The sequence below is a fragment of the Salvelinus alpinus genome, chromosome 6 (genome assembly GCF_045679555.1).
Source record: "Salvelinus alpinus chromosome 6, SLU_Salpinus.1, whole genome shotgun sequence".
NCBI classification, from domain to species: domain Eukaryota; kingdom Metazoa; phylum Chordata; class Actinopteri; order Salmoniformes; family Salmonidae; genus Salvelinus; species Salvelinus alpinus.
In genome coordinates, this window is record NC_092091.1 from 61,421,352 (window position 1) to 61,445,002 (window position 23,651).

The 23,651-nt window shown below is 44.3% G+C and overlaps 1 protein-coding gene across 1 annotated transcript; it reads left to right on the forward strand.

The window, feature by feature from the left end:
* The first annotated feature begins 877 nt into the window (after positions 1-877).
* Positions 878-21,435, forward strand: LOC139579091 (transcriptional repressor RHIT-like). Its single transcript, XM_071407348.1, has 6 exons — positions 878-1,434; positions 1,876-2,006; positions 6,638-6,802; positions 7,597-7,708; positions 7,888-7,985; positions 20,270-21,435. The coding sequence occupies exons 1-6, from the start codon at positions 1,152-1,154 to the stop codon at positions 21,176-21,178; spliced, it is 1,698 nt and encodes a 565-aa protein (XP_071263449.1). The 5' UTR covers positions 878-1,151; the 3' UTR covers positions 21,179-21,435.
* Positions 21,436-23,651: the final 2,216 nt, after the last annotated feature.

The following is a 23,651-nucleotide window of genomic DNA, read 5'->3' on the forward strand; positions in this document are numbered from 1 at the left end:
GCAGGTAAAAATCGTCTGTCCTCGGTTGCAAAACTCACTACCGAGTTCCAAACCTCCTCTGGAAGAAACGTCAGCACAAGAACTGTTAATCGAGAGCTTCATGAAATGGGTTACCATGGCCGAGGAGCCGCACACAAGCCTAACATCACCATATGCAATGCCAAGTTTCGGCTTGAGTGGTGAAAAGCTCGCTGCCATTGGACTGGAGCATTGGAAATGCGTTCTCTGGAGTGATGAATCACAATTCACCGTCTGACAGTCCGATGGACGAATCTGGGTTTGGCGGATGCCAGGAGAATGCTACCTGCCCGAATGCATAGCGCTAACTGTAAAATTTGGTGGAGGGAATAATGGTCTGGGGATGATTTTAATGGTTTGGGCTAGGTCCCTTAGTTCCAGTGAAGGGAAATCTTAACGCTATAGCATACAATGACACTCTAGACGATTCTGTGCTTCCAACTTTGTGGCAACAGTTTGTGTGAGGCCCTTTCCTGTTTCAGCATGATAATGCCCCAATGCACAAAGCGAGGTCGATACAGAAATGGTTTGTCGAGATCGGTGTGGAAGAACTTGACTGGCCTGCAGAGCCCTGACCTCAACTCCATCGAACACCTTAGGGATGAATTGGAGGCCTAATTGCCCAACATCAGTGCCTGACTTCACTAATGCACTTGTGGCTCAATGGAAGCAATTCCCTGCAGCAATGTTCCAACATCTAGTGGAAAGCCTTCACAGAAAAGTGGAGGCTGTTATAGATGCAACTGGGGACCAACTCCATATTAATGCCCAAGGTTTTGGAATGAGATGTTCCACGAGCAGGTGTCAATACTTTTGGTCATGTAGTGTATTGAAATGTGTAATTCGCACTCTGACCTGAGAAAGGCAGCAATACAGCATCTAGTCTGCTGGAAACGCAAATGAAGAGCGTAAACGGAAGTAAACAATGACCAAGAAGCACTTCCACGTCAGCGTTTTTATTGTTATTTAGACGTTTATTAACACGAGGGAACTCAAAATATGACTAATTTAACTGCACAGCATCACATATTTACCCGATGTTGTATTTAATTCGCGTTGGATACAGGACTTGGTTGATAGACGTTAACGTTATATAGGTAACGCTAGCTAGCTAACGTTAGCTAAAAGTAACAATGGCTAACTGTATGGTTTTTCACACTCAAATAGCCTCCATCATGGAGGTGCTAGCGAATTCAGCCGTGGCAGATATCTGTAAACTCGTAGACGATGACTATGCAGTGTTTCGTTTGGAAATAACTCAAAGCCAGAAAGAAAACAGGGCATTAAGGAGGAAACTACAGCTAATGGACCTGAAGGTGGCACGGGAGCGCGCAGAGAGGACAATCCGAGAGCGCGCCCTCGCCAGTCGTCCCAGTAGTGTCAAGATCCTCGATCGATACAGAGGAATGGCAAGAGGTACATTATGAAGAAGGCAGATGCTTCGGGGCCTGTCGCCCCGTTCTCCTCTGCGCGTGTGTTCAGATGTGTTGTCCAGGATTTGGTCTTGGACAGTTTTTGGATAGTATGCAAAACTTCCCCTTATTACTTACCTATCTTTCACAACTTTTTTATTTGAGCTTTGTTTTACAAGGCAGACCAATTAAGAACAAATTATTCTTGCACAAAGACAAGATCATATTCTAAGTAGATTATTGATTTACTGAATGTCCTATTATCATACTAAAAAAGAATGTGATGCATGGAACATAATCAATCAATAAATAGTATATCAAGAAGTTATGAGACGTGTTACTTTACATCCTTGCCAATTGTAGACAGTGTCAATAATGTACAATATACAATTGAGCATTGACAGTACATCATTTAACCACCCCTTTTCCCCAATAATTTTCTCAGGTGAAGGACATCTCACTGGAGGCCACAGGAGCTTTGCGAAGCCAGCGGGACACAACGCGTGGAGAGATGACCAACCAATAGCTGTTGATGAGGGGAGTGGAACCTCAACCCAGCATGTTATTGTGATAGAGGTTTGTGTCATAGTGTAACATTAAAAGTTACAGTACATCAAATTTGGCCCGTTTTATTTCAAAGGCTCCGCATAGCTATTAATTTGCATACATGTACATCCTAATTTATCTGCCATAGGGGAGCTTGTTAAACCTCCTCTCGTCTATTAGCGTCTCATCAGCAACACTAAAAAGTACTTCAACATTTTTCTAAATAAAAGTACCCCACGTAAAGTGTCAACCTGTATTTATTCATGATATGAAAAATAATTGTCTTAACATTAACAATGATCCATATTTGTGCATATTTAAGTGATATTAAATGTGGATTTCAAACAGAATCTATATATGGTGTTATTTCATGGGGGACTGAGGTGAAGAAGGCAGGAACACTTCCTACTCCACCTACTCTATTGGTCCCAATGCAATACACTGTAGGCCTATAAATTACATATTGGCTTATAGAGAAATAAACTATTCTATGTGCAGAGGTAAAAGTCAGGTTGGGATTACTCAGTATGGTCTGTAGAAACCACCTTCCATTGCCCCAAGTCCTTCTGCTCACCCGATCTAGAATTCCTTACAATCAAGTGCCGGCCATTTTACCTACCAAGAGAATTCTCGTCAGTTAAAGTCACAGCTGTGTACATTCACCCTCAAGCAGACACCAAGACGGCCATCAAGGAACTTCACTGGACTATATGCAAACTGGAAACCATACATCCTGAGGCGGCATTTATTGTAGCTGGGGATTTTATCAAAGCAAATTTGAGAACAAGTCTACCTAAATTCTTCCAGCATATTGATTGTGCTACACGCATGCTGAATACCCTCGACCAGTGCTTTTCTAGCTTCCGTGATGCATACAAAGCCCTCCCCCGCCGTCCCTTTGGCAAATCTGACCATGGCGCCATCTTGCTCCTTCCGTCTTATAGGCAGAAACTCAAACAGGATGTACCAGTGACGAGAACCATTCAACGCTGGTCCGACCAATCGGAAGCAACGCTTCTGGCATATGGCATATGTTCCGGTCAGCCTCCGAGAACAACATCGACCTATACGCTGACTCAGTGAGTGCGTTTATAAAGAAGTGCATTGGAGATGTGGTACCCACTGTGACTATTAAAACCTACCCTAAACAGAAACCGTGGATTGATGGTGGCATTGCACAAACTGAAAGCACGATTCACCGCATTTAACCATGGAAAGAGGTCTGGGAATATGTCAATATAAACAGTGTAGCTATTCCCTCCGCAAGGCAATCAAACATGCGAAATGCCAGTACAAGGACAAGGTGGACTCGCAATTCTACGGCTCAGACACGAGACGCATGTGGCAGGGTCTACAGAAAATAACGGACTCCGAAAATAAATCCAACCACGTCACGGACACCGACGTCACGCTTCCAGACAAACTGGAAGTGTGACGTCGGTGTCTGTGACGTGTATTATCCGCTTTGAGGATAATACAGTATCACCGTCAAGGCCCGCTAACAAGGACTGCCCCCCCCCCCCCCACCCCACCCCCCGACACGAGTAAAACATTTAAATGTGTTAACCCTCAAGACTGCTGGCCCAGATGGCATACCTAGCCGCGTCTTCAAAGCATGCACAGACCAGTTGGCTGGTGTGTTTACGGACATATTCAATCGCTCACTATCCCAGTCTGTTGTCATCACATGCTTCAAGATGGCTAACATTGTTCCAGTACCCAAGAAAGCAAAGATAACTGAACTAAATGACTACCGCCTCGTAGCACTCACTTCTGTCATCATGAAGTGCTTTGAGAGACTAGTCAAGGATCATATCACCTCCACCTTACCGGCCACCCTAGACCCACCTCAATTTGCATACCGTCCCAACAGGTCCACAGACGACACAATCGCCATCACACTGCACATTGCCCTATCCCATCTGGACAAAAGGAATATCTATGTAAGAATGCTGTTCATTGACTACAGCTTAGCATTCAACACCATAGTACCCTCCAAGCTCATCATCATGCTGGAGGCCCTGGGTCTCAACCCGCCCTGTGCAATTGTGTCCTGGACTTTCTGACGGGCAACCCCGAGGTGGTGAAGGTAGGAAACAACATCTCCACTTCGCTGACCCTCAACACTGGGGCCCCACAAGGGTGCGTGCTCAGCCCCCTCCTGTACTCCCTGTTCACCCACGACTGCGTGGCCATGCACGCTTCCAACTCAATCACCAAGTTTGCAGACGACACAATAGTAGTGGGCTTGATTACCAACAAAAAAGAAACAGCCTACAGGGAGGAGGTGAGGGCACTCGGAGTGTGGTGTCAGGAAAACAACCTCTTACTCAACGTCAACAAAACACAGCAGAGGGAGCACCCCCTATCCACATCGAAGGGACAGCAGTGGAAAGGTGGAACATTTTAAGTTACTCGGCGTACACATCACAGACAAACTGAAATGGTCCACTCACACAGACAGTGTGGTGAAAGGCGCAACAACACCTCTTCAACCTCAGGAGGCTGAAGAAATTTGGCTTGTCACCTAAAACCCTCACAAACTTTCACAGATGCACAATCGAGAGCATCATGTCTGGCTGTATCACAGCCTGGTACGGCAACTGCACCGCCCTCAACCGCAAGGCTCTCCAGAGGGTGGTGCGGTCTGCACAACGCATCACCGGGGGCGAACTACCTGCCCTCCATGACACCTACTGCACCCGATGTCACAGGAATGCCAAAAAGGACAACAACTATCCAAGCCACTGCCTGTTCACACACTGACATCCACAATTGATGGTCCTTCAGCAGGCAATTAAGTATGCTAGGCAGCCTGTTACAGTGGTCGTTTTTTTTAAAGTATGCTAAGCAGTGAGAGGGTTTTGTTCATGCAGGAACAGTCATGTATGCCTTTTTAGAGAACAGTGTAGGTTAAAAGGAAGAATAAACCAATATCACGATATGCCTCACTCAAATCAATATCAAATGGTATCGATATTATATAAAATTATCGATATTGGTGCCCACGATTTCCTCATCTGATAAACCTCTACTACAACTTTGTCTCTAAGTGGTAGTATTCATTCCCAATATCTTGGGTGTCTGAGATTTGATTGGGCTGCACCACTGACACTCTTGGAGACCTCTTTATCCTAAAACGTGTGTACATTTTGCATATTAAGTTGGCAGACTGAGGGTCTTCTCTGAGCAGTTGACATTCCCTCTATTCTTGTCCCACATATTCTTAAGATTTGACACTACTTTTAGTGACAAACGGTTTTCCAATCCGCCATTGCAAAGTTTTGGCAACTTCCTCCCAAAATTGTAAATTAAATGTTTCATTATGCTGCATAACAGAATGTATTGCCATTGAAATAGCATGGTAACCCAAAAATGTATTTACATTTTTTTATTGTGATTTAACTTTCTGATCCTCGCCAACATCCCTGCCATCCCATACAATATGTTTCAGATTTGGTGGTTCAACAGCATTATTTTAATTTCTCATCTGTTGTGTCAAGTTATTCAGATCTATGCATTTATCAGTACGGTCCTCTCCACTGTTAACTATCACCACAGACAACAGCGTCACCATCAGTACAGTTAAATCCTACTATAGCACTAGGTCCACCCTTTACCAGTCCCTCCACAGATACAGTATATTGCATTTTTTTGGACAAATCAAAAATGATTTTCTGAAGAAGCCTTTGACTTGCCTCCTGAAGTGCCACCATACACAGCACAGCCATTAGTTAGACAGCAAAAAAATCTTTACATCAGCAAGAGCAGGGAAGGCCAGGGCTCATGATTGGAATATCACTTGCAGTGTGTAATGCAGTGTAGCCTAGTTTTTATTTACACCATCCCAGCAGCGCAAAAACTCGGGAACGAAGTTAGACGTTTAACTTTTCCCTATGCTTCTCCGACCATGCACTTTGTATAGCCTAGGCCTATAGCCTGTTATAAACTGGGTGGTTCGAGCCCTGAATGCTGATTGACTGAAAGCCATGGTATATCAGACTGTATACATACCATGGGTATGACAAAACATTTATTTTAACTGCTCTAATTATGTTGGTAACCAGTTTATAATAGCAATAAGGCACCTTGGGGGTTTGTGATATATGGCCAATATACCACGGCTAAGGGCTGTGTCCTAGCATTCCGCGTTGCATCGTGCTTAAGAACAGCCCTTAGCCGTGGTATATTGGCCATATACCACCCCCTCCATATACCACAGCCCCTACAGTTTATCAAGTTCATGCACATTTTTTGTTGAGACAGGTATGTGTGGTTTTCATATGGTGTATTTAAAACTTGTTTGTTTAATGAACACAAAATGGGACGTTTTATTCAGACTTTCATTGAGACTAGTATGCATCACATCTGATCTCACTCTATTCTGCATAAACATGACAGCGCTATATAACCAATATACACTTAAATATAAAAAATATACCCACACACTAACAAACACCTACTGTACACGTCAAAATGTACACCACAACATCTTATGTCCACCATGATGGGTTAAACAATGAAGTCATTCTGTAACTACAGTATAGGACTCAAACAGTGGGGATGGGTAAACACTCCATGTTGAAAGTGTGTTTATTATCTGTGTGTACGTACCTGAGGGAGTGTATGTCTATGTGATCTGTATCACCTGTCTCTTCCAGGAGGAGAAGGGTCCAGAGGGGCTGCTGGTGAAGGAGGAGGGGTGTGAGGAGGGTCTGGGGAACCCTGAGGGGAACATGGTCATGGAGGACAACCAGACTACACCTCCTCCTGAACCCAGAGAGGAACCAGCTGAGCATCACAGGACCACACACAGTCTCACTGAGGTGAGCCCACTGTGAACTACTGTCTGAATGGTATTAGGTCAGGGCCCGTATCCACAAAGATCTGAGTGCTGATCTAGGATCCGTTTTGCCTTTTAGATCTTAATGAATAAGACTATATAGACAAGTGGGGACCTTATCCTAGATCAGCACTCTTACTCTTAGATGCTTTGTGGTGTTAGGTTCTTATTTTCAGAGTAAATAACTCGACGGACACTAGAGAAGCTTAACCAAGTTTAATTATTTCCAAAGGGTCGAAACAGCTGGATTCAGACAAAAGACATTTCACACAAGCACTGATATTTAACCCTTTCTCCTAGGCTGAGTCTCCTCCTACCCATCTGTACAAACATTGTTCTTTACTGCTAGGCAGGACACTAGTGATATGGGCCATAAACTTCTATTTCTCCCTTAAGGTGACCTGACCTGACCTAATCCATGGCTCTCTCCCCTTATCAATGCCTGCCACATGTAATCGCTTCCCTGCACTCAACACATTCCAAGCTTAATTGCACACACTATATACCTTCCTCCTATAACCATTAAATTCTGGTGTCGACACTCTAAACCTCAGCACTCCATCAGTGACATGAATAAGTATATTTCACATTCTCAAAACCCAACAGTGGATACGGGCCCAGGTCTTGATTCATTTTGTCTTAAGTGTGGGACCATGTCTTTGAATTATCAAACCATTAAAGAGTGTCAGGTAATCAAATCAATTAACACGTTTGGATAGTACTCATAGCAATCCCTAATTCTTGATCCAACATCCTCTCACTCTGTATCTCTTACAGTCAGTAGACATGGAGGATGGGAAGCCTGATCTGCTGCTGGTCAAAGAGGAGACAATAGAAGATGAACCAGAGAGCATTGATCTGCTGAGTGAACTAAAGATGGGGGAGCAAGGTAAGGGAGAAATACATATACATATACTTAAATGGGAATAGTGGTGCACTTACATAACATGAAATCAACACAATTTATATTTACATAAAAAACACAATGTATGAACTTGAACAGGTAAATGACAAAAAAAAACACATATGTAAAGTTTTCTCTGCCATGTTTATTTTATAAACATGCAGGTGGTTGGCTGGAGGATGACAGAGGAGACTGGGCGGCCATCTTGGATTCCCAGACCCAGACAGGTGCAGCCAAGGGCCCGCGGGACAACATAGTGGAGGTCAGTGGATGGGACAGCGTCCTCAACTCTGGGCTGGGGAACAACACTGTTAACCACAACCAGAAACAGACAGTGGAATACAAAACCACGTCTGAACTTAGTCTCCATGACAACAGACATGCTGAGACCAGGGCGAGGCGTAGATTTGGTCCGCGGCGACGGGGAGGTGTCCGTATGCGGCAGGAGAGAACAGACACAGACTCGGCTAGCGATGCTCCGTCCTGCTCCTATAGTTGTGATTCAGAGAGACTGATGGCGCCTCAGCTTAACCCTCTAACAGATGCTGCCTTCAGCCTGCCTTTTATAGGATCTATCAACTGGAACATGGACCCTGTGACATCACAGACACTACCTGGCCTTCATCCTCCTCACACTCCCCTAATGTTAAACCAGACCTCAGACAATGCCAGTGCCTCAACACTAAATGGATACACAAGCCCATTGACAAATGACAGTAGTAGTAACGGTGTCAGTAGATCTGGTGGTAAAGAGAAGCGCTTCCCGTATTCGTTCTGTGGGAAAGTCTTCAGTTTCCCTAAACAGGTGGAGCTCCACCAAAGGATACACATGGGGGAGAAATTATTTGGCTGCCACCTGTGCCATGCCAGTTTCTCCCGCTCGTTCAACCTGAAGAGGCACCAGAGGGTCCACACAGGGGAGAAAACCTACAGCTGCACCCAGTGTGAGAAGAGGTTCTCCCACCAGCACCACTTGAAGAGGCACCAGAGGGTCCACACAGGGGAGAAATCCTTCAGCTGCCCCAGTGTGAGAAGAGGTTCTCCCACCTGAAGATCATCTTAAGGTCCATACAGGAGAGAGAATGTTTGCCTGTACGCACTGTGGTAAGAGGTTCTCAGAGAGGAGCTCTCTCAGGATACACCAGCAGAAAATGCTCATGGCCAATGAATAGAGTATAGTGACATGTAATGTAGTACTAGTTAGTTTGTAGTTAATTATGTTGGTTTTGGATGTATAGGGAACTGGAAGAGGTGAACTGAGGAAAAAATTTGTATGATGACATAAAACCCCACTGATCTCATGAGCCTTATTAATACATACCCCAGTCCTTATTCCCAGTCCCTTCATCACTAACTGCAATGACTGCCTTTCCTTTCCCCTGGATTCCCTCGTTCCCCTCAAAACCTGCTCAGTCTCCTTCACCCACTGCTCCCTGGTACACCCCCGAGCTACGCCAGTTAAAAGCCAGTGGACGGCTGCAAGAGGACTGGTCTAGTACGTCATTCTCAAGCATAAACAGATCACCTGTTAAAACATAAGAACGCCCTCTCAGCTGCAAGAACATCTTACTACTCCGACCTCTGGTAAAAACAACCAAAAAGTCCCCTTCTCCACAGCGAACCGCTTACTTCAGCCTCCTGACAGCTTCCCTGCAGACTCCTCCCCTGAACAGTCACCCAGCACGTGCCCCTTCTGCTCCTCCTCTGCTGGTTTCCATGTCACCCCCCATTCACAGGTCAAATAGGGGGTGCTTATATTTGTCCTGTTTCACTGCATGTATTAGTAGTTAACCAGTGTGAGTGTTAGATGTGAAATGGAAATGGAAATATGTTTTTTAAAATATCTGAGGCACCCTGGGAGAGTGAGGTCACGGCCAGGGATCAGCCATTATTGACAGCGATACTGGAGCAATTAGGGTTAAGTACCTCGCTCATGAGCACATCGACAGATTTTTCAACTGGTCTGCTCAAGGATTCGAACCGATGACATTTTCAGTAACTGGCCCAATACTCTTAACCGCTAGGCTACCTGCCGCCTCTCCACCATGGTTGCCTGAACCTTCAACTGCTCTGGCGCAGGCTCTGGAATGCACTCCCCCCCACACACATACAATATGCAGACACAGTATTCTCATTCAAAAACCTCCTAAAAACACATCTCTTCAAGGATGCCTATAACCTATTGCCTGTGGTCTATCATTGACTCTGTCCTACTTAACCCCCCCACCCCCGTGTCTTCTCAGTATACCTACAGTGCCTTCAGAAAGTATCCAGTTAACACCCGTTGACTTTTTCCACATTTTTGTTGTGTTACACAATTACATTCACCTACAGACACAATACCCCATAATGTCAAAGTGGAATTAAGTATTCAACCCCTTTGTTATGTCAAGCCTAAATACAGTTGAAGTCGGAAGTTTACATATACTTAGGTTGGAGTCATTAACTCGTTTTTCAACCACTCCACAAATTTCTTGTTAACAAACTATAGTTTTGGCAAGTCAGTTAGGACATCTACCTTGTGCATGACACAAGTCATTTTTCCAACAATTGTTTACAGACTATTTCACTTATAATTCACTGTATCACAATTCCAGTGGGTCAGAAGTTTACATACACTAAGTTGACTATGCCTTTAAACAGCTTGGAAAATTCCAGAAAAGGATGTCATGGCTTTAGATGCTTCTGATAGGCTAATTGACATAATTTGTATTTCAAGGCCTACCTTCAAACTCAGTGCCTCTCTGCTTGACATCATGAGAAAATCAAAAAAAATCAGCCAAGACCTCAGAAAAAAATTTGTAGATCTCCACAAGTCTGGTTCAGCCCTAGGAGCAATTTCTAATGTGCCTGAAGGTACCACGTTCATCTGTACAAACAATAGTACGCAAGTATAAACACCATGGGACCACGCAGCTGTCATACCGCTCAGGAAGGAGACGTGTTGTGTCTCCTAGAGATGAACGTACTTTGGTGCGAAAAGTGCAAATCAATCCCAGAACAACAGCAAAGGACCTTGCTGGAGGAAACGGGTACAAAAGTATCTATATCCACAGTAAAAACGAGTCCTATATCGACATAACCTGAAAGACCGCTCAGCAAGGAAGAAACCACTGCTCCAAAACCGCCATTAAAAAGCCAGACTACGTTTGCAACTGCACATGGGGACAAAGATCGTACATCCTCAGGCCTGATGAAACAAAAATATAACTTTTTGGCCATAATGACCATTGTTATGTTTGAAGGAAAAAGGGGGAGGCTTTCAAGCCGAAGAACACCATCCCAACCGTGAAGCACGGCAGCATCATGTTGTGGGGGTGCTTTGCTGCAGGAGGGACTGGTGCACTTCACAAAATAAATGGTATCATGAGGAAGGAAAATTATATGGATATATTGAAGCAACAGCTCAAGACATCAGTCAGGAAGTTAAAGCTTGGTCGCAAATGGGTCTTTCAAATGGACAATGACCCCAAGCATACTTCCAAAGTTGTGGAAAAATGGCTTAAGGACAACAAAGTCAAGGTATTGGAGTGGCCATCACAAAGCCCTGACCTCAATTCTATAGAAAATTTGTCGGCAGAACTGAAAGATCGTGTGCGAGCAAGGAGTCCTACAAACCTGACTCAGTTACACCATCTGTCAGGAGGCATGGGCCAAAATTCACCCAACTTATTGTGGAAGGCTACCTGAAATGTTTTACCCAAGTTAAACAATGCTACCAAATACTAATTGAGTGAATGTAAACTTCTGACCCACTGGGAATGTGATGAAAGAAATAAAAGCTGAAATAAATAATTCTCTCTACTATTATTCTGACATTTCACATTCTTAAAATAAAGTGGTGACCCTAACTGACCTAAGACCTAAGAATTCCTACTAGGATTAAATGTCAGGAATTGTGAAAAACTGAGTTTAAATGTATTTGGCTATGGTGTATGTAAACTTCCGACTTCAACTGTAAGTTCAAGAGTAAACAGTCGCTTAACAAGTCACATAAGACCTTGATTTTTGAATGGCCAGCTCATCTCTGTACTCCACACATACAATTATCTGTAAGGTCCTTCAGCCGTGCAGTGAATTTCAAACACAGATTCAACCACAAAGAGCAGGGAGGTTTTCCAATGCCTCGCAAAGAAGGGCAGCTATTGACAGATGGGTAAAAAAAAAAAGCAGACGTTGAATATCCCTTTGAGCATGAGGAAGTTATTAATTACACTTTGGATGGTGTATCAATACACCCAGTCCCTACAAAGATACATGCGTCCTTCCTAACTCAGTTGCCGTAGAGGAAGGATACCTCTCGGGAATTTCACCATGAAGCCAATGGTGACTTTATAACAATTAGAGTTTAATGGCTGTGATAAGAAAAACCAGAGGATGGATCAACAACATTGTAGTTACTCCACAATACTAACCTAATAGACAGAGTGAGAAGATGGAAGCCTGTACAGAATCCAAATATTCCATAACATGCATCCTGTTTGCAACAAAGCATTAAAGTAATACTGCATAATACAAACTGTTGTGTTTGGGGCAAATCCAATACAGTACATTATTGAGTACCACTCTCTATATTTTCAAGCATTGTGGTGGCTGCATCATGTTATGGGTATGCATGTAATCGTGAAGGACTGGGGAGTTTCAGGATAAAAATAAATGGAATAGAGCTAAGCACAGGCAAAGTCCTAGAGGAAAACCTGGTTCAGTCTGCTTTCCACCAGACACAACTTTCTGCAGGACAATGACCTAAAACAACGCTAAATCTACACTGGCGTTACTTACCAAGAAGACAATTAATGTTTCTGAGTGGAAAATGAATGTTCCTACTTGAAAGTCTACGGCAAGACCTGAAACGGATTGTCTAGCAATGATCAACAACCAATTTGACAGAGCTTGAAGAATTTTGAATAGAATAATGAGCAAATGTTACACAGTCCAGGTGTGAAAGCTCTGAAAGACTTACCCAGAAACACTCACAGCTGTAATCGTTGCCAAAGGTGCTTCTACAAAGCATTGACTCAGGGGTGTGAATGCTTATGTAGGTGAAATTTCTGTACTTCATTTTTAATACATTTGCAAAAATGTCACTTTTTTGTCACTGTCATTATGGGGTATTGTGTTTAGATCGGTGAGATTTTAATTTATTTCATCCATTCGATTTTTTTGTGCATTATAAAAATAATACATTTACATAAGTATTCAGACCCATTGCTAGGAGACTCGAAATTGTGCTCAGGTGTATCCTGTTTCCATTGATCATCCTTGACATGTTTCCACAACTTGATTGGAGTCCACCTGTCGTAAATTCAATTGATTGGACATGATTTGGAACGGCACACACCTGTCTATATAAGGTCCCACAGTTAACGGTGCATGTCAGAGCAAAAACCAAGCCATGAGGTCGAAGGAAATGTCGGTAGAGCTCCGAGACAAGATTGCTTCCAGGCACAGATCTGGGGAAGGGTACCAAAACATTTCTGCAGCATTGAAGTTCCCCAAGAGCACAGTGTCCTCCATCATTCTGAAATAGAAGAAGTTTGGAACCACCAAGACCCTTCCTAGAGCTGGCAACCCAGGGCAAACTGAGCAATCAGGGGAGTGGGCCTTGGTCAGGGAGGTGACCTGATGGTCACTCTGACAGAGCTCCAGAGTTCCTCTGTGGAGATGGGAGAACCTTACAGAAGGATACCATCTCTGTAGCACTCCAACAATCAGGCCTTTATGGTAGACTGGCCAGAGCAACTCCTCAGTAAAAAGGCACATGACAGCCTGCTTGGAGTTTGACAAAAGGCACCAAAAAGGACTCTCAGACCATGAGAAACAAGAGTCTCTGGTCTGATGAAACCAAGATTGAACTCTTTGGCCTAAATGCCAAGCGTCATGTCTGGAAGAAACCTGGCACCGTCCCTACGGTGAAGCATGGTGGTGGCAGCATCATGCTGTGGGGAAATATGAATGGAGCAAAGTACAGAGAGATCCTTGATGAAAACCTGATCGAAAGCACTCAGGACCTCAGACTGGGGCAAAGGTAAACCTTCCAACAGGACAACGACCCTAAGCACACAGCCAAGACAACACAGGAGTGGCTTCGGAACAAGTCTCTGAATGTCCTTGAGGGGCCCAGCCAGAGCCCGGACTTGAACCTGATCGAACATCTTTGAAGAGACCTGAAAGAGACCTGAAAATAGCTTTGCAGCGACGCTCCCCATCCAACCTGACAGAACTTGAGAGGATCTACAGAGAAGAATGAGAGAAATTCCCCAAATACAGGTGTGCCAAGCTTGTAGCGTCATACCCAAGACTCGAGGCTGTAATCGCTGCCAAAGGTGCTTCAACAAAGTACTGAGTAAAGGGTCTGAATACTTATGTAAAGGGAATATTTCTGTTACTTATTTTTTATTAGCAAAAAAATTACAAACCTGTTTTTCCTTTGTCATTATGGGGTATTGTGTGTAGATTGATGAGGGGAAAAAACAATTTAATCAATTTTAGAATAATGCTGTAACGTAACAAAATGTGGAAAATGTCAAAAGTTACTTTTACTTTCCTAATGCACTATGTGTCCCCCTAACCTGCACCCAAAACCGGGTCCGTATTCTATTCACAATCCTACCCCTTAAACATAAAACCTTACCCTAAACCGTATTCGTATCCTCTACCCAATCCCTCCCTCTTTTTATCTGACCGGTTTCATCTGGTCCTTTATTTAAATATTAATTGGATTGATGCACTTGATTTTATGATCTTTTGTACAGCACTTTATTTAATGTAGGCCTACTTTTAATGTAAGATTTCCCTGAAAGGCATCTGCCAAATATAATGTATTATTATGATGATGAGGCAGAGTAGATTATATGGTGATGGTTGGTGTGATGGTTTCTGTAACAATGCTTCACTGATGAAGAGTGACACACTTTGGGCCTTTAGATTGATACTGGTGTTTTATAGTCAGATAATGATAGTGCCTTAATTCATGTTTACTTGACATGAAGTAGTAAAGATGTGTGTACTGTAATGTTGAACCTTTTCCTAAGTATTCTAAAATTCATTTTATCAAAGCGAGGGTACCAGATTTACAGAAAAGGTCAAGTGTTACCACAGTGACAAAAGTTATTCTACTTGTAACATATCCCTTTTGTGCAATAAAAGTACTGTACTTCATGTTATGTGAGTATGTGTGACCATTTTGTTAAATACAACGTTAACTAGGTGTCGGCTGCCTTGGCTATTTTTGTATCATTGCAGGGACTGAATTTCCCTTATCTCTCTCTAGTAGTCCGTCGGTTTCGACGATGACGACTCGTGGATGTCATTTCGGTTTATTGTGGGTTCTTGAGTGGCTCAGGAGTCAGTTTTGAAGAGCAGACTGAAGCATGAGGGACAGACATGTGCTTCTGATGGTGTTGTGAACGCGGTTGTGCGAGTATGACGCTTTTCTCTGGCTGCAGATAGTTGTTTCTGTCCCGCTCAAAGTTGTCTACTGCGGTGAGCGTTTGAGTGCCAGGTGGATCGGGTAGAGGCAATGTCTGTGAGTTGGCTGGGCTGGATATTGCAGAACTTGAGGTTGTGTTTAAGGTAGCCTCAATGCTGGTGCTGTTAGCTTTCTGCAGTACCTCCAGGTTGGAGACCTTGTTTTGCCACCGGATACCAATAATAGATCTCAGAGATTGTGTATGGAATGTCTCCAGCTGTTTGAAGTGGCGACTGTGCAGGGTCCAAGTTTCACAGCCATAAAACAGAGTTATGATGACTACCACATTGTAGATTTTCACTTTTGTGGAAAAAGTGGTGTTATGGTTTAGTATCCTGTTCCTCAGCCTTCCCAATGACTGGCTTGCTTTCTGAATTCTGAATTCTGCTAGTTATTTATTGGTTGAGTGAGCCGTCCTTGGAGATGGTGCTCCCCAGATATGTGAAGTGGGCGACATTCTGGAGCTCGGATCCACTTAGGTGGATGCTGGAGACCATTGGGTTGGACAGGGGTGATGGTTGATGATTACAGTTTTTTCCCAAGCTTTATCAAAGTTGTCTGATAAATACTGGAGGTCTGCCTCTGTGTACGCAAGTAGGGCACAGTCATCAGCATACAGGGCCTTGCGGACAAAATGTTCTTGTGGTTTGGTCTTTGCTCTTAGCCTGCACAGGTCGTAGATTGAACCATCATCCCTGTATCTGATGTAGATTCCTTTGTTAAGGTCCTTCGTGGCGTGGTTGAGGACAGCAGTGAAAGAAGTTGAACAGCATCAGGTTCAAGATAAATCCTTGCTTGATGCCATTGGAGATGGGAAAAGCTTCAGAGATATCACCACCACAGTGGATCTGGCCTTGCATTTCGTCATGGAGTACATGAATAATGTTGTAGTTTTTGCGGGCAGACAAATTTGTGGATGATCTTCCATAATCCCCCTGTTCACCGTGTCAAAAGCCTTGGGTGAGATGTATGAACATGCAGTAGAGGTCCATGTTTTGCTCAATACATTTTTATTTTATTTGCCTGATGATAAATATCATGTCCACTGCGACCAGGCCTGAATCGACGTTGCGCTTCTGGGAGGTTGTCTTCTGAGAGGTTTGCCTATTGAGGATGACTCGGAATGACTCGATACCATGGGGATAGCTTTTTCAGTTTCCTCAAATGTAGGTGGTTCGTCCAGGTAATGTTGGATGGCCTTTTGGGGCATCAGGTTTATGGTTGTGGGGTTGACAGTGGATGGTCTGTTCAGGAGATTGCTTAAGTGTTCCACACACCTCTCTGCAATACTTGTTTAGTCTCTGAGGAGTGTTTTGCCATCTGCTGATCTGAGGTGATGTGCAAGACTTCACCGGTCCCTAGATGGTTTTGAGGCTTTCAAATAACTGTTTGGTGCAGTGTGTGTCTGCATACATTTGTGTGCATTCTGCTAGTCCCTTCCACCATTGATCTTGCATCGATCGGAGCTGTTTCTGCAGTCTTTGCTGCAAGTGTTTGAACTTGTCTCTCTAGGAGGCAGATTGGGGGTTGTTTTGTAAAGACAATGCAGCGTTCTTTTCCTTCAGGAGCATCGTGATTTCGTCATCTTTGTCATCGAACCAGTCTTGGTGGGTTCTCTTTTTAGTGCCAAGGAGTTTTGTTGCTGATTCCTGTACAGTCTCTTTGAACTCCTCCCATTTTTCCGAAGGGGTATCCGTGGGGTTGATGCAGATTGCAAGTTGAGTATCCAAGCTGCCTTGCAACTGAGCCTTGAGGTGTGCATCTTGGGGAGGGCTTCCCTGGGGAGGGTGTAGATTTTTATGTGCTGCCTTGGGTGGTTTGGCACGATGTGCATACCAAGGATCACTCTCACCATTCTATGTGCAGCACTCTTCGCCACACATGGCTGTTGTAATCTTGACATCCTTAATGTCGGTCTGTCACACAATGATATAATCCATCAGGTGCCAGTGCTTGGATCTTGGGTGCATTCATGTAGTTTTGTACTTGTCTATTTGCCCAATGATGGTGTTTATGATGGCGAGGCTATGCTCTGATAATTTGCTCAGGAGTAGGAGCCCATTTCCATTCATGGTTCCCACTCCATCTTTGCTAATCACTCCTTGCCAGTTGGTGCTCTCTTTGCCCACCCTGGCATTGAAGTCTCCAGTAATGATTAGTTTTTCACTCCAGGGAGTTGTTGGATGAGTAGAACTGCTCTTTCACATTGTCAGGGCTTGGTAATGTAGGTGCATTGGCACTGATTATTGTAGCATGCCTGGTCTTGTTGAGGAATCCTGATTTTCATTAGCCTCTCATTTATGCCGGAGGGTAAGCCTTGCAGGTGCCTGTGAAGGTTGGTTCTTATGGCACGTCCCAACCCCTGTATTTAGTCCTCATCGTTTGGTTTCCCTTTCCAGAAAAACATTCAGTGATGGTGCCATCGTCAGCTTACCTTGTTTCACTGAGCTGCTATGTCGATCTTACATCTGCTCAGTTCTCTGGACAGCAAGGGAGTTCTTCTCTCGTGATGTGTGAAAGAGTTTTTGTCCATTTATTGTTCTAACGTTCCAAGCATTTATTACGAGCTGCTTTTTGTCCGGTTTAACTGGTTTCACTTTTTTGTTAATATTGCTTGTTTATTTATTTATTTTTTAACCCCTTTTTCTCCCCAATTTTGTGTTATTCAATTGGTAGTTTCAGTCCGTACAGACTCGGGAGAGGCGAAGGTCGAGAGCCGTGCGTACTACAAAACAAAATCCAATCAAGCCGCACTGCTTCTTGACACAATGCCCAGTTAACCCGGAAGCCAGGCGCACAAATGTGTCGGAGGAAACACCATACACCTGGCAACCGTATTAGCGTGCATTGCGCCCGGCCTGCCACAGGAGTCGCTAGTGCACGATGAGACAAGGACATCCCTGCTGGCCAAACCCACTCCTAACCCGGATGATGCTGGGCCAATTGTGCGCCGCCCCATGGGTCTCCCGGTTGCGGCCGGCTGCGACAGAGTCTGGACTCGAACCCAGAATCTCTAGTGGCACAGCTAGCACTGCGATGCAGTGCCTTAGACCACTGCGCCACTCTGGAGGCCCATTGCTTGTGTTTCTAACATTTGGGGGATGATCTGCCAGCCACAGTAAGCTGGCCAGATTCAGTAGGGCAGGCAATTTCTAAGGCACCTTTTCTAGCCCCTTCCCTAGGTTAGGTTGAACAGTTCTGTCCTAAAAAGGGCTGCTCAGATATCCAGGGTGCTGCTGAACATTTTCTCTGTCCTGGTTACGAAGATGAGTGGCCAATATCCTGGACCGCCAACATATATGTTTGTGGCTATGACTGCCAGTGAACATCTCTCCCTGTCCCTACAGCCACCGCTGTAGGGCTGTGGTGTAAGCACGAGTTACCTGTGCGTGAGTTGATTATAGTGGGAGAGCTGTTGCGCTGGGACAGTACCACTCTCTCTGCGTCCAAAGCCAGGACCCAGAGTTGGCTGCACAGTTATTTTCTGGACTCTCCAGAGATGTTCGACCGGGTTCAAGTCCGGGCTCTGGCTGGGCCCCTGAAGGACATTCAGAGTCTTGTCCCGAATCCACTAATGCGTTGTCTTTGCTGTGTGCTTAGGGTCGTTGTCCTGTTGGAAGGTGAACCTTCGCCTCAGTCTGAGGTCCTGATCGCTCTGGAACAGGTTTTCATCAAGGATCTCTCTGTACTTTGCTCTTTTCCTCGATCCTGACTAGTCTCCCAGTCCCTGACTCTGCCACCACCATGCTTCACCATAGGGATGGTGCCAGGTTTCCTCCAGATGTGACGCTTGGCATTCAGACCAAAGAGTTCAATCTTGGTTTCATCTGACCGGAGAATCTTGTTTCTCATGGTCTGAGAGTCCTTTAGGTGCCTTTTGGAAAACTCCAAGTGGGCTGTCATGTGTCTTTTACTGAGGAGTGGCTTCCGTCTGACCACTCTCCCATAAAGGCCTGATTGGTGGAGTGCTGCAGAGATGGTTGTCCTTCTGGAAGGTTCTCCACACAGGAACTCTGGAGCTCTGTCAGAGTGACCATCAGGTTCTTGGCCACGTCCCTGACCAAGGCCCTTCTCCCCTGATTGCTCAGTTTGCCCTGGGTTGCCATCTCTAGGAAGGGTCTTGGTGGTGCCAAACTTCTACTATTTAAGAATGATGGAGGCCACTGTGTTCTTGGGGACCTTCAATGCTGCAGAATTTTTTTGGGCACCCTTCCCCAGATCTGTGCCTCGACACAATCCTGTTTCGGAGCTTTACGGAGAATTCCTTCGACCTCATGGCTTGGTTTTTGTTCTGACATGCCCTGTCAACTGTGGGACCTTATATAGACAGGTGTGTGCCTTTCCAAATCATGTCCGAGCAATTGAATTTACCACAGGTGGACTCAAATCAAGTTGTAGAAACATCTCATGGATGATCAATGGAAACATGATGCAACTGAGCTCAATTTTGAGTGCCATAGCAAAAGGTCTGAATACTTATAAAAAAACAAGCAAATACCTTATTTACATAAATGTGCAAACATTTCTAGAAATCTGTTTTGGCTTTGTCTTCATGGCGTATTGTGTATAGACTGAGGACTTTTATTTATTTAATCCATTTAAAATAAGGCTGTAAAAAAACAAAATGTGGAGAAAGGGTAAGGGTCTGAATACTTTTTGAATGCACTGTACATGGCTCCTCCTTTTGCTACGCAGAGTTGCTTGGGGCTAGCCAGCGGCAGTAGCTGAAAGCACTAACTACCACTACACTACGGCACTAGACGCATCACACACACGCAAAGTACTTATGTGAGTGTTTGTATTTAATTTCAACAAAATGGTCAAAGTTAACTATGTGTTGACTGACTTGGTTATTTTTGTATCATTGCAGGGACTGAGTTTCCATTATACTTAATATGGCAATTTTTTATAATAAACTCCAATGGCTCCATATTGTTGGGTACTTGAATCACAGTGTTAGAGATGGGCTTGACTGTGGTTAACATTTTATAATATCATGTCTTGTTTCTGTGTCTACAGTAAAGAGTTTCTTATATAAACCTTTATTTGCTCTTCTGTACAATTTGTGTTTATAGTCTGCAGTCCATGAGGACCTGCTGATATCCAGTGTTGCTGGCGGGAGAGACTGGACCTCTGAAGCGGCGGGTCACAAAACCTGGCCCCTGATCAGGATCCTGGATCAGGAGCAGTCGCTGTTCCTTCCCGAGTCAGAACCGGAACCGAACCGCGAGGGACAGAGACTCCACCACCACACAGAACACAACCAGTGGACAGGGGGACTGAACAACCTCAGTCCTGGTGGTCATCAGAGAGACAGAGGCTCCAGTCAGGGATCCAGTCTGCAACCCAGACCCTTCTCTTCACAGTCTCAGTGCAGGGATGAAGCAGGGCCTGGGGCTGATAGAGATAGACCCTCCTGTTCCTATGATACAAACACCACAATATCCATGATGAACAGAGCAGGTCACCCTGGGCTTCAGCCTTCACAGAGAGTGGTGGGAGACCCCCCTGGTGGTAGTCGGTCTTCTCCTTCAGGGTCTTGTCTAATGCCTGGTGACTGGGTTCATAGAAATCCTGGGCCTGGGTCTAGCCTTCCTCGGTTACCTCATGGTTACCCCACCAATACAGACCGGGTCAGGATGGGCGTTCACCACGACAAGTATTTAGCCTATAACACAGCACACAATCCCAACAACACCCAAACAATGGCAAGTGGTCAAGGAGGGAGCTCAAAAGCTCCTGCTTCTACCTCCTCTGGTGTCATTGGGTCACAACGTGGGAGGCCGAATATTAGGGCTGACGGCGACAAGCCGTACAGCTGCACCACATGTGGGAAGCACTTTACTAGGGCAAACTATTTGAAGGAGCATCAGACCGTTCACACCAAGGAGAGGCCTTTCAAGTGCAAACTATGTTACAAGAGCTTCCCCTTCCGGAGTAACCTTATCAGACATAGGAGTGTCCACAATGGGGAGAAATCATAGCAGTGTGGCTTGAGATGTACACAGGGGATGTCAGGAAACCATTCTTTAGCTGACATAGTTATATTGTGAGGTGTCTTGGGGTAAGAAGGTAATTAACCACATACCCCTTATTAACTCTTTGTTAACTTGTCATTTGAAACAGGCTTGCGTAAATACCTGTTTTTATAGAGACCATAAACCTAGGCTAAAACAAGGACAGTTGAAAATGTACCTTGCTGAGGTGATGGAATAAAGTCGTTCTATAATTTTCTACTCTATTCTTGTTAACACACTGTTCTTTCTAAACAAATTGCTCGCAGCTTGAAAGATACTGATCATAGCAGATTTTACATGTATTGTAAGAAGCAGTACTGTATTTCCAAGAACAGCGAGCGTACCTTTTTAATTTAGTCACACCCTTTGAGCTTTGACGGCAACCAATGAGATCCTTTCTTTTCAGTGTTAACGGAAGTGGTGTATCTTGATTTGTCTAGTTCTCTCTGGTCTTTTCTTATTTGGGCAAAAGTGCATCCTTTGCAGTAATGTAGGGTATATGCAGTTATACACCTATAACCACTTATTTTTCAGTGTGCATTGAGTATACTCGCTTCTTAATCCCCACGATGCGTATCAAAGTAGTGTAGTGGAGGTATACGCTGCATCAATAAGGCCGATGGAACAGACCAGAATGTTTAGCATAAAATGTCAACAGCTCTCCCACTATTATTGCTTCACATTTTAGGTGCAGCAATGTGCACACACACGGCAGTAGGCCTAAGTGTGAATGTTCAAAAATGCAATTTGCACTGCACATGCATGCGATTTGATGGACAGAGATGGAAATATCCGTTTAGAAATGTAAAAGAGGGGAGCTCTAAAGATGCAACAACTATCATGGGTTGCTAATATGACAAGGATAATGCCTTGGCTGCTAGACAATGAAAGAAAGAAAATCAATAGAACTGGAGAATATAATGAAGTTGTTATAAAATAATTGACTCCCCGTTTATATGGTGGGATTTTGGCTATATGCTACTTTAAATCAAGGTAAGACATGCCTCATATGACAAAACGTCCAGGTTTCAAACAATTAAGGGATAGGAAAATAGGAACAGTACTGTTTGTCATCAGAGCTCGCAACAAATCATTGTACTCTCTACACTCAAATCAAATGTATTTTTATAGCCCTTCTTACATCAGCTGATATCTCAAAGTGCTGTACAGAAACCCAGCCTAAAACCTCAAACAGTAAGCAATGCAGGTGTAGAAGCACGTGGCTAGGAAAAACTCCCTAGAAAGGCCAAAACCTAGGAAGAAACCAGGCTATGAGGGGTGGCCAGTCCTCTTCTGGCTGTGCCGGGTGGAGATTATAACAGAACATGGTCAAGATGTTCAAATGTTCATAAATGACCAGCATGGTCAAATAATAATAATCACAGTAGTTTTTCATTTTCATTCCAAGATGGCATAGCAGTCAGACGTCCTTTGTCCTCATCTTGTTGTGACCCGTGTATATACACTGCTCAAAAAAATAAAGGGAACACTAAAATAACACATCCTAGATCTGAATGAATGAAATATTCTTATTAAATACTTTTTTCTTTACATAGTTGAATGTGCTGACAACAAAATCACACAAAAATTATCAATGGAAATCAAATTTATCAACCCATGGAGGTCTGGATTTGGAGTCACACTCAAAATTAAAGTGGAAAACCACACTACAGGCTGATCCAACTTTGATGTAATGTCCTTAAAACAAGTCAAAATGAGGCTCAGTAGTGTGTGTGGCCTCCACGTGCCTGTATGACCTCCCTACAACGCCTGGGCATGCTCCTGATGAGGTGGCGGATGGTCTCCTGAGGGATCTCCTCCCAGACCTGGACTAAAGCATCCGCCAACTCCTGGACAGTCTGTGGTGCAACGTGGCGTTGGTGGATGGAGCGAGACATGATGTCCCAGATGTGCTCAATTGGATTCAGGTCTGGGGAACGGGTGGGCCAGTCCATAGCATCAATGCCTTCCTCTTGCAGGAACTGCTGACACACTCCAGCCACATGAGGTCTAGCATTGTCTTGCATTAGGAGGAACCTAATGTTGTTAATAAGCTGACTGGTTTGAGACCAATAAATCAACCAACATAGCGCTGCTATTAATACATACCCCAGTCCTTATTCCCAGTCCCTTCATCACTAACTGCAATGACTGCCTTTCCTTTCCCCTGGATTCCCTCGTTCCCCTCAGAACCTGCTCAGTCTCCTTCACGCACTGCTCCCTGGTACACCCCCGAGCTACGCCAGTTAAAAGCCAGTGGACGGCTGCAAGAGGACTGGTCTAGTACGTCATTCTCAAGCATACACAGATCACCTGTTAAAATATAAAAGAACGCCCTCTCAGCTGCAAGAACATTTTACCACTCCGACATCATCAACTCTGGTAAAAACAAAAAATTTATATTCTCCACAGTGAACCGCCTACTTCAGTCTCCTGAAAA

What these genes read in the sequence shown, in the direction of transcription:
- LOC139579091 (XM_071407348.1), top strand. Translation starts at nt 1,152, where the DNA reads ATGGCTAACTGTATGGTTTTTCACACTCAAATAGCCTCCATCATGGAG. An exon ending in ACTAAAGATGGGGGAGCAAG is followed by an intron (nt 7,709 to 7,887) that starts GTAAGGGAGAAA and finishes ATAAACATGCAG; the next exon opens with GTGGTTGGCTGGAGGATGAC. An exon ending in CGCGGGACAACATAGTGGAG is followed by an intron (nt 7,986 to 20,269) that starts GTCAGTGGATGG and finishes TTGTGTTTATAG; the next exon opens with TCTGCAGTCCATGAGGACCT.